Genomic DNA, 12375 nt, shown 5'->3' with positions numbered 1-12375 from the left:
GTATGCATATATGTGCGTGTCTGTGTGTATGCGTGTGTGGCTTTGTGTGTGTGTGTGGCTTTGTGTGTGCGTGTGTGCATATGTGTGTGTGTGTGTGTCACTCTTTCTCGCTTCACTACACGCACACACACACACACACACGCCACACACACACACACATACAAACTCACACGCACACACGTACACACACGTTCATACCTTCGCTTTTTCCTACTCCACCTCTCACTGTTTTGAACTGATTTACTCCCTCCTACATAGAGACAGTGAGAGAGAAAGAGAGAGATGGAGAGATCTAAACACATATTGTGTGAGAGGGAGAATAAAAAGAGTGAGTATTTAAAGTAGGAGGAGCAGATAGAAGCGTGTGTCTGTTGTATTGTATGTATGTGTGTATAAATATTTGTGTGTGTGATTGTGTATGTGTTCTCTTTAGTTCTTTTTTTACTTCTGTTATTTATGACTTTATTATTTCACTAATTCTCTCTCTCTCTCTCTCCCTTTCTCTGCCTTGATCACTCCCTCTATACTACTTCCTACTATCTCTATCACCCTACAGCTCTCCCTGTATCTCTTTCACTCTCTATATCTCTCATTCACTCACTCACTCTTTATATCTCTCAACCTCTCTCTCTGTCCCACCCTCACTCTCTCTCTATACTACTTAACTGCTACGGCTACAGGTTCATGTCAGTTCCTCCGTCTCCACCCTCTTAGGCTGAACATCCTTGCTATAATGTTTCTCTTTTACTTCTCTCTCCCTTTCCCTCTCCACTTCTATTATTTATACCTTCCCCTGCTACTCTTTCTTGTTGATATTACCTTCTCTTTCTTTCCCCATTCCTTCTCGTTATTGCTACTACTCCTTTGCCTCCCCTTCCTTCTGCATGTTATTAGTCGGTTTCCCCTCTTGTAAACTCTTCAGTCCTACCACAGGCAGTCCGGCCAGTTATACGTTTACCATACGGGGAATTATTACTACTCTACTAAACATTTGAGAAAAATGTCTAACTAAAATATACAGTTCACACATAAATATATACACTCCCACACACAAATATATAAATATATATTCAACATATCAAGTTAATCTTGCATTATTATATACACTTCTCTTCGGGTATTTCACTAAATACCTATATACACACAAGCAATATATATATATACATACATATATAGCCTATCACAGAAAATATATTCTACATACGTCCATTCTTACATGCGTATATGCACACACTCATAAATACATATACATATATACCATACATTTTCATACGCAGTAGCGTACTTGTATACACATACATAATTTAACATATTTTCATACTATGAGGAGGAAACGAATGTAATTCAACTATGATTTAACTATTACTGGGAAACCTGACAGAAGAAAATATATATTGTTAGCAGGTAAACCTACTTGTCATTTCATATATATATATATATATATATATATATATATATATATATTATATGTTCTCCGCCTCTTGTTTATAATGAAGTCTGCATGTATTTTAATTATTCATTATAAATGCACTTTTAGACTGTAAAACAAATTTAAACATATACTTTACATTGACGGTGCGTTATATGTTTACACATGGACAGGAACACACACACATATATATATATTCTTTAATATAAAAATATTCTTAGAGTGAGTGATGAAAGGAGTTTTCGGGGGACAGGCTACGAAATATGTCGGGGTATCCATTGAAATTTAAATGACGTGAAAAGTAATGTATACATTGATACATTGTATGGAATTGAATGTCCTAAGCATAGGACCGCCAATCAAGGAATTTCACAGCTGTATTCCCCGGCTTACAGGCCATTTCCAAACCGATAGCTGCGCGCATGTGTACACATTTCATGTTTTCAGATATATATATATATATATATATATATATATATATATATATATATATATATATATATATATATATATATATATACATGTGTGTGTGTGTGTGTGTGTGTGTGTTTACACGCGCGCGACCAAATTTACAGCTTATTTCCTGGATCTGTGTATTTGTGTGTTATCTTGACTACAAACATGAGTGTATTAAAAAAATTCAATATATCCATCCACATGAGATATCGGAATAAATGACTCGGTGAATATTGTCATCATTTTCGTACTATTGTCGGATGAACTGTATGACTATTGTTTATAATCGTTGTTTATTCTTCACTGGTTTGTCGCTTACTCGTATAAATGTACGGTACATACTAGCATGCACACACACATTCACACAACAAGTATGTTATAGCAGGATAGATCGGGCACTGTTTACAAACGGAGATAAAAACTGCTCCATACATAAAATAGTTTGTCTTATTGTACATTCGAAGAGAAAAAAAAGCACATAAAAATATAATGAAACCCAATACAAGATGGTAAATAAAATACATAATCTCTTGGTGGAGGAGACCTATGTACAAAGTTGTTCCAACCGTGGCGATCATGTTTTACTACTTTGAAAAACACAACGCGTGTCTGTCTGTGCGTGTAGTACTTTATTTTTGATGGTCTTACTTTATAATTCATTTACTACAAACTACGAAACTATTAGTGACCTGTGTTTTATGCGTAAACTCTACTAATGTACTGTTTACAAATATGTGTGCGTATGTGTATTTTGTGGTTGACCTATACACTTTGTTCAAAGTCAGCCGTTTTATAACAACACATGTGTTAGACTCAGATATTTGTCCGCTTATTTCTGTAACACAAGAAATACACACACACACACACATCCGCGCGCATACAAACACTCGCGCGCTCCTGACACCCTTAAAAAATCCATCTTGTAGACATCATACTGACACACAATGCGTTCGTCCCTTACACTCAACCTGTTCATGTCTGTTACATGTGTGCGTATAATATATATATATATATGTGTGTGTGTGTGTGTGTGTATAATATATACCTTTAGTGAATGCAAAGTCTCGGGTCTTATCGAGCAAACACCCGTATGATCCGACCATAAGCAACGGGTAATTTTTTTCTTCTTCTTTTTAATCCAGTCTGTATCTAGGACAACATTATCCAGCCTGTTCCCTATTTTTTTTTTAACCTAACATGTTGAGAGAGATTTCTTTGGTATTTCTAGTAGGGCGAGTCACTACATAGCCTCTGTAACGATTTGTTTTGTGTAGTCCCAAATCTACCCTGATTGTGTTAATTCTTATTGATCCAAGTCGTTCTTGCTGTGACTATACCGTCTTTTTTCCATCTTTTATTTTTCCTAACAGGGTATATCTGACTTCACTATCCAATGTGATTTTCATTTATCTTTTTTAAAAGGTTGAAAAGGTTGAAAAGTTGACGGTGATTTGACTGCTATTTCTACCTAGCAGGTCAAGAGCGACTACAAATTTATCTTGTAATAGCTATCAAGCGTTGAGCTCCATCCAGGTCCGAACTAATCGAAAGATCTTCCAACTGCGAGCAAACATTGAATATCTAATCTAAGGACTACGTTATCACCAACCCGCCCCCCCGTTTTTTTTTCTTTTTGTTTTTATTTTAAAGATGGATAGCATGTGTAATGTTAAGGAGATTTGACTGCTCTTTCTTGTAGCTAAAGGAACCACGAAAGCGATTCCTCGTGAACCTCCGTTGTTGTTGGATTGTGTGTGTGTTCTTGAAATGTCCCAGTTTAATTAAAAAACAACAACAACAACTTATAAATGCTTACTACTAAGCTGCTACTACTACTACTACTACTACTATTACTACTACTATTACTGCTACACGTCCCGTAAATCAGAACGTTTCACTAAAAATATATCACCTCGTACTGTTTACTTTAAATAGGTTTTGCAGGCGGAACTCAAATTCAAACATACACGCACCCCTACTTCTGTCCTTGTTCTTCTGTTCAGCATATTATATCATTCTTGTTCTTCTAGCTGGTGTTAAAATTTCTATTTGGGATGTTTTCGTTGTTGAGTTTATGATTTTCTTCTCGCTTTTTATTTGTTTATCTGGGTTAGTTTGTGTTTTTTTTTATTGCTGCTGTTTTTAGTAACTATCTAGTTAGATATGTTTTTCTTTGTAGCCATATATTTACACACACAGAGAGACATGCATGCATCTATAGATGTGTATGTGAACTACTGGATTATAATATCTGGGAGCGTGAAATTCAGAGTAAAGATTTACAATGAAAAATAAGGTTCACTTTCTAATAAAATATACATGCTGTACTTTTTACTCTTGTATACTACTTTTCCTTCGTTTGTAAACAGAAGTGTTCACTAATTTGTGTGTGTGTGTGTGTAAAAGAGAGACAGACAGATGTGTGTGTTATTGTCAGACATCGTATTGCTGCAAGGTTTTTAATCCCGAGGCAAATAAATTATTCTGTTGCTATCATCCTCTGCGGCTCTCTCTACATTATTAACATTGTGTGGTTTATTCATGTCAGTCTTGATTTGGGAGTGGGAAGACCTTTTATTTACTTGTTTTCAGTCATTAGACTGTGGCCATGTTGGGGCACCACCTTCAGTTATTTTGGTCGATTGTATCGGCCTCCGTACTTGTTTTTTTTTCTTTATTAAAAAACCTGGTATTTATTCTATCGGTGACTTTAGCCGAATCGCTAAGTTATGGTAACGTAAACACACCAGGACTGGGTATCAAACTGTAGTGGGGTACACACATGCACAAAGACACACTCACACATTTGCATATATGAATACATATATATGTATATATAAATACGACGGGCTTCTTTCAGTTTCCATTTACCAAATCCACTGACCAGGCTTTGGTCGGTCCAAGGCTATAGAAGACACTTGCCCAAAGTCCCATGCAGTAGGACTAAACTCGGAACCATGTGATTGGGAAGCAAGCTTCTCACCATATATATATATATATATATATATATATATATATATATATATATAAATCAAGGGTAGGACAGAATGAACACAACAAGCGTGAAGTGTGTTTGTAGTGTGAATGAAATTTGTAATAAAATTATTATTTTGCTTTATCTTTTATTTCATCTTTTTATTTTAATTGACAACTCTAATTAACATCCTAAAAAGTAAAACTCATTCATAACTAATTGGGGGTCTTACTTCTTCCTATATATGTTTACGTTTAGTTTTATGAAGAACAAAATAAGTTTCAATAAACGTTGTTGTTGTTGTTTAACCCTTGGTCAGCCCTGTATGGACAGGCCCGATGATCAAAGTTATTTCCAGTTTTAACATTCTAATGTTTAGGTAATGCATTCATTGCAGGACAACATTCTTTTATACATACATCCTTTTCTCGAGGTTGTAGTGTATGATTTGAGGTAGATTCCGGTGCTATTTCTAACGAAATGAATTTGCTTACTTAATGTACCTGGTTTGTTGTATTTAAATATAAAATTATTTCGAATCGAATCGCAGAGAAATTAGTTGAGATATAGTTTGTGTTTTTGTCTGTGTATTTTTTTTTATTTTGGTGGGGAGAGGTTAGTTTAGAGGGGAGGGAATAGAAAGGCAAACTTTGAGCTCCATGAATTATACAGCGAAATTGTACAATCCTCTTCTTAATTCAATTTCTTTCGGGTTTCTGGGAGATTAGCGTTTTATTTCAATGAGCTTAATCGGTTCAGTAGACTATTAAATTAATAATAATAATAATAATAAACAAAGCTTGTTAAGAGCCAAGTTGACCCCAGTCGAGCACAGAATCAAAAGTTTTTTTCCCAGTTACGGTCAGCATGTATTATCTTCTTCACCAGACAATACATCGAAGACCACGTTTCGAAAGTGTCCTTCGGCGGAGTCTGCTCTGAGAGGTTTTGTTGCTGTTATTATGTAAGTTGAGCGAGCGTTTAGAGGTTCGCTAGTTATGTTAGCTAGCGTGTGTGTGTGTGTGTGTGTCTGTGTGCGTGTGTGCAAGTTGAGCTGAAATACCTAATGTTTCCAACTGGTTGTGGTGGGGGTCCTTTCAGAAGAAGTAAGTGTCACAATGTTATGCTCCGCTGACTTTCTTGAAATCGTTTATTCTTATTTTTTTTATGTGCTTATTTACCAAATTTTTTTTCAACTGTATTTATAACAGAGCGAGCCAACTTAGGTCGCTTGTCTATGTAGTACCGCAATTTTTAACTGAAGGGAAAATTTCTCCCTGGAGAGAAATTTCAGAATTCCAGGGGAAGATTTGAGTATTCTGGGCGGCGGAGGGGGTATATTTTTTATCATTATTTACAGTGATGTTGTTTAGATTTATACTTCTTAATGTTTGATTTTTAAGGATGCTAATGTTAACTTCATATAAAAGACTGGTAATGTAATATAGGTTGTTGTATGCAAGACTACCTTTTTTTAAAATTATTTTTCATTGTAATATATGTAGTAGGGTGAACTGGTAAAGGAGGTATACTGAAAAGCAGGTTAAGAAACCTGCTGGTTTAGAAATAGCAACCAAATCTATTCAATCACCTACCGTCCTACAGAGCGGTACGGATAGCACACGCACAGCACACTGTCAGAAGAAAAATTAACTGGAACCTTTCTTAATCACAGCTGACATGAGTCTAGACTTGACAACTGGTCTCTGTTATTTAACTAGCCCTTTGTTCCCTTAATTTCGATGCAAGTTGTAGTGGGTGTATGAACGATAGTGATTGCAAGTAATAATGGTAGGGGCCAGTTTTCTAAGCAGGAGCTGATCCTAACTCCTGCTGACCATTCTGTTATTTATTCATATACCTTTGAATCATTCTTATCGTTTGTTTTCTTTCTCTTCCAGGACCTAAAAGTGTATATTATCCGTCATCTGACTAGTCGGCTGTTTAACACCAAACCAATACCACTGACACGACAACGAATAACTATTACAACTTAAACCACACGTTGTAATCAAAGCGAGTTATACCAGTTTCAAGGAAATTAAACTGCTCGGGTTATTAATTTATTTATCATATTTTAGTAGTGTTATTTCAACATACACCTATATTTTTGAACAATAAGAAAACACAATAACCCACGTTGCACAATTATCGGTATTTACAAAACTTGTTCTTCGAGTGGATTACAGTTTATTGAAGAATTTATTTGCCTAGCATTACAGTTACTTTTGAGCTAATTGTCTTTCACAACTTTCACAGCTGTCTCATGCCTACATATATTCACCCACGTGTGTCCTGAGACTTACGAGAAGTTAATCCTATCAACAAAGCAAGGCTACATTTGCGTATACGCATGTGTGGATGTATTTAAGGAATTTCTTTTGATGGTAACTTTATTGGCGGATCGGCAGCTGTGCTTGCTTATTAGTAGTGGTAGTAGCAGTTTGCTTGTTTGGAAATTCTTGCTTCGTGCCAACAGAATAGAAATCTGTTCACGATCACTCCGGTCAGCGCTTATTTTCGGAATTAGCAGCCTGCATACTTGAAGTAAAAGAAATCCTGTCGATAAAATCTATTAACCTCTGACTGTTTGCTGTGAACAGTTGTGTCCAGTAGTCGGACAAGACAAACGGACGGATGACCAGCTGACAGTTTCGACACATATGGCCAATAGCTTGGACTTACAAGTGCTAAGAAGATAGATTAAGCATTATTTCACACATTCTTTAATCACAATTATCATAATCGCCATCATCACTAGCCACGTCAGTAATATTGCAACTATCTGACAACTATCTTTATCGTGTCTCTTGTAACAAGTGCTATATTTGTCACTATTTATACTGGATTTCTTTCCATTTTCATCAACAACCACCAAGCAGTTGAAATGTAATAAGCTACTAGCCTCAATCATTCAGCTCCATGAAAATAATATAATTTGTGTGCGTGTGTAATCTGTGTTCGACACTTGTTCATAGATTCGTCATTTTTCTGCGAATTTGTGGACGTAAGACATACATACTACGTTCGAAACTATTTTCCACCCTTCACATTCGTTGACTAATGTCTGGAAAGGGATGGAGGGGTGCTCCTGTAGTCATCACTACTGTCACCAATTGCGAGATATTCGCAACAGAACAATGCTTTCGGTCGTTCCTCCGATGGCCTACACAGAAAGAACAGTCGACCTTGTTATGCCGGTGATGACCAGCGTGGCTCCTATCAGAGCTCAGTCTTTTCCTTCTGGACATCAGTTAATGAACAATCAGTCGTCGGCCATCACACCGGTTTCCAAGGACTTGCTGGCCGAGTCTCTGTCGTCTTTTACTGACAGCGGACAGACAACCGTAGTAAAATGTTCACCAACAACACAATCGTCAAAGTTCCACCACATCTCACCGACTGTGATATCTGCAAACTTAAAGAGCGAGCGACGCACTACTGTAAAACCAACGGCGTCTCTCCTCTCCTTTCGGGGTTTTGCCCCCAACTGTGAATCCAGCACCGTACAGTACTGTTGTTGCTGTCCTTCTTACTCCAATGACTCTGGGAAAGCTCCCGCTGGCTGTTCTGTCCCTGCTGATGCGTCACAGTTCAGCGGCGTCTCCAAGGAGATGCGAACCGTAGACGGAGGAGGATTGTTATTGCATACATCATCATCACCACCACCACCACCACCGCCACGATCATCATTATCAACACTTTCATTAAAATCGTTACCACTATCGCCACATTTTATGTCGGAACCGGACAAAAACTCGTTGAAATCTCCTAACTCTTTCTTCCCTGCAACTCGCTGTAAAAACACTTGCTGTCCTGGTGCATCGGATCTTGCGGCGACGACGACGACGACGATAACAGCTGCCACAACAACAACAACAACAACAATCAATAACAAAACCTTTTCTAACTCTCCAGCGTTGGAAGATAAAAAAAAATATACCGAAAATATTTCACTGGCGTCATCGTCATCATCACCACCACCACCACCACCCCTAACGACGACAGCAACAACCTTCTTTCCTGGGTTGTCATCTCAATCATCGTCGTCGTCGCCGTCGTCGACGTTGTCATCAGTGCTGTCAGCGTTGTGTTCGCTGCTGTTGACCAAGCCTCGTCTATTTGCCAGTTTGTCCGCAAATCTGTCCTCCTCTCTCACCACCACCATCGCCTCATGTCGGCAAACGGTTGCCTGGCAACCCCAGCGCCTTCTACTGCTTTTCCTTGGTCTATTAACTCTACTATCAGTCGCAGGTAAGTCCATCAAACCCAAAACAAATCGTTGCAATTTTTCTTTTCAAAAATATTTATTAATTTTTTTCTCTGTTTATACTCTATATTTTATTTCTTTATTATTTTTTTACCCTATATTTATTTCCATATTTCGTCCTACTCTTATCTGTAGCTATTATTGTATGTACTGAGTAATACTCAAGGTCGGATGGAATGTTGTGTTGCATAGTGGCAGAAACAGTAAAGCGCTAAGTTACTATTCGTGTTGCGTACATTCCGAGTTCAAATCTTATCAAGAGTCGACTTAGAGTTTTAACTAAGTGGAAGGAAGCTAGATAACGTACCAGATGTGTGTATGCATGCGACATATACATACATACAGGTGGGCCAAAAGTCAATTGCACAATAAATAAAATGGCAATGTTTGGGTACGTGATTCTTGGCCCACCCTGTGTGTGTGTGTATATACATATGTATTAATTGGTATTTTTACAGACAGTAATATATATATATATATATATATATATATATATATATATATATATATGCAGCTAATGAAGGAATAATTCCATAAGTGGCTTCTTTGTTTCCCTATGTGTTCGTTCTGTTGTCTGTAAACATAGCCCGTTTTGTTTTTATGTCCCTGTTCATTTTCCTAACGTCCTGTACCCAGATATGCATCTATATATACATGTAAATGTATGTATACATGCATATGCTTATATATCGTTTGTATTATATATATATATATATATATATATATATATATATATATATATATATATATATATATATATATATATGATGTACAAAATGAAAATGAGTTAGAACAGCGCAGATGAATAGTGGGGTATAAATAAATAAGTGTGTGTGTGTGTGTTTGAGTGATTATGTAACTCCATTTACTCAAAATAGTGTCATACATATTTAGTGATTTTAAAGAGGGTACCGGTATAACGTTTGCGCCACGATGGCTCGACGAACCGGCTTCTATTAAAGTTCCTAACTTATGTTGATAATTTTCATGTCCAACACCTTGTCATGTCACTCCTATTTGCGACTGTCTCATGCATAAGAATTTTATAGGACCAATACACCAGATTTGTCTTTTAATGCAAATGCTTTAGGGCAATGAAGTTGGTCTCGTGTAAGGATGTTTTCTTGAGAGAATTTTAATATGAAGACTGTTACTGTTGTTGTTTTAATCCCAGATTAGGCTATGCATCAAAAAGGGGGTCATATTTTCCAAGACAGTAGCAAAGACACATTGTACAGAATGTGACCGTGCGTCTATTTTTTGTTTTTGTTTTGTTTTAGAGATAATCGGCTGCTATTTTTAGCAAATCCATTGACCATTTAGAACTTCCTCGTTGATTTGATATACGAGTTGTCGTTATTTTAACCCCGTGTCAATCTCGATAAAAATGCGCTGACTCACTCTACTATTTCAGTCATTGGTCTGCGGCCATACTGGGGCACAGCCTTCAGTTTAGTCGACACACACATACTTACTTTGTCTAATGCTTACTCTATCAGTAGACAAACCAGCACCGGTTGCTAAGCGTTTGGAGACCATTTCGCAGTCTCTGCCGAGGTCGATTTTGCCTTTCATCCTTTCGGGTTCGATGAAATAAGTACCAGTGATATATTGGGGTCGATGTAATCGACTTATCCCTTCCCTCACAATTACTAGCCTTGTGCGGAAAATGTGAAACCAATATATAATTCACCCAGGAAGGTACGTACCCAAGATTCTTGCACTTATCTAACAACTTTTCACTTCTCCTCAAATTCCTTATCGCCCCCTTACCTCTGAAAGATCGATAAATAAGTACTTACACTGTTTATTAGTCCCCATTAAATTATATGCTATTTATTCTAGTAATAATTACTCGACTACAACTAAAAAGAAGCCTGTGTATAGTTGCTCAATCTGCTAGACATAGCAACCAAATTTCCTTCAAATGAAATAATTTTTAAATTTTTACTGGTTTCAGTCATTGGGTTGCTGCCATACTGGGGCACCGCCTTGAAGAGTTTAGTTGAACAAATTTATCCTTAGTACTTATTTTTTAAGCCTGGTACTTTTTTATCGAATTCGTTTGCCGAACTGCTCTATTACGGTGACGAAAACAAACCAGCACTAATTGTCAATCGGTGAAGGAGGACAATGACACGCAAATTTTATATATATAATATACACCCTTACCCACACACGGCGGGCTTCTTTAGTTTCCGTTATCCAAATCCACTCACGAGGCTTTGGTTGGCCCGGATCTACAGTAGAAGACATATGCCCAAGGTACTGCACAGCAGGACTGAACTCAAGTCCACATGGTTGGAAATCAAGCTTCTTAAACACACAGTAACTCCTGCACCTATCCCTAGATTTATTTATGTATTCATTTATTTTTGTTTTAAGGGGCAAAATGATAGAGTAGACAATGTATCTTCTAGACGTACTATGTGAATAAAAATAGGATGGGTGGTCACATTTAGAATGGTGCAATCATGGTCTGTTCAACCAGGCTGTTGATAACGCTCTGGCACAACGAGGCCATATTTAGGAAGAGAGGGAGTGTAGTCGATATATCGAAGTGCTTTGATTGATACTTATTTTATCAATCCCAGGAGGAGGAAAAGTAAAATCAGAACCGTTGGCATTTGAAATCAGAACCAAAAAAACTCAACTACCATCAAGCTTTTCATGTTTTTTTTGTTGTTGTTGTTTTTTTAATCGCCTGACTCTCTATCAGTTGTACACCATCCACCGTACCAATGGGGCAAGATTATTGCTCATTGATTTTGGTAGAAACACTAGCGCACCAGATTAGATATATGCTCAATAGTAATTAACTTCATCTGTCTGCATTATGAGTTCAAGTGCCGCCGAGGTCGATCGATTTTTATTTATTTATCTATTTATTTATATTACGTCTGACGGGTCGATTGAAAATAAGATTGTGCTACCCATGAACTTGAGTCTGGTTTAATGCAATGGTGCACCAGTTGAGCTAACCATATGGCTCCCCCACCTCCCAAAAAAATGAGTCACAATGACATTTGTATAATTTTTAGGAAGAAAATGTATGCTTATCTTTTTTATCTTTCACCTGTTTCATTCATTGGACTGTGGTCATTCTGTGGCACCGAACTGAGATTTTTTTTTTAAGACGAACGAATTGACCCTGGTACATTTTTTTTTATTAAGCACTGGTACTTATTCTGCGTGTCACGTTTTTGCAGAACTGCTATGTTACTAGGACGTAAACTGCCCCCGGTT

General features: G+C 37.2%; 1 protein-coding gene across 1 annotated transcript in view; it reads left to right on the top strand.

Annotated features, from left to right (window-relative positions):
• Window positions 1-877: 877 nt before the first annotated feature.
• LOC106883917 (repulsive guidance molecule B) overlaps window positions 878-12375 on the top strand; it is a 137836-nt gene continuing 126338 nt past the window's right edge. The window contains exons 1-2 of the mRNA XM_014935054.2: window positions 878-1404; window positions 6761-9113. Coding sequence (XP_014790540.1) covers window positions 7937-9113 — 1177 coding nt within the window. The 5' untranslated portion in view covers window positions 878-1404; window positions 6761-7936. The remainder of the gene's footprint in view (window positions 1405-6760; window positions 9114-12375) is intronic.

Source organism: Octopus bimaculoides, chromosome 2 (genome assembly GCF_001194135.2).
Source record: "Octopus bimaculoides isolate UCB-OBI-ISO-001 chromosome 2, ASM119413v2, whole genome shotgun sequence".
Classification (NCBI taxonomy): Eukaryota; Metazoa; Mollusca; class Cephalopoda; order Octopoda; family Octopodidae; genus Octopus; species Octopus bimaculoides.
This window is presented reverse-complemented; position numbering and strand designations above follow the sequence as displayed.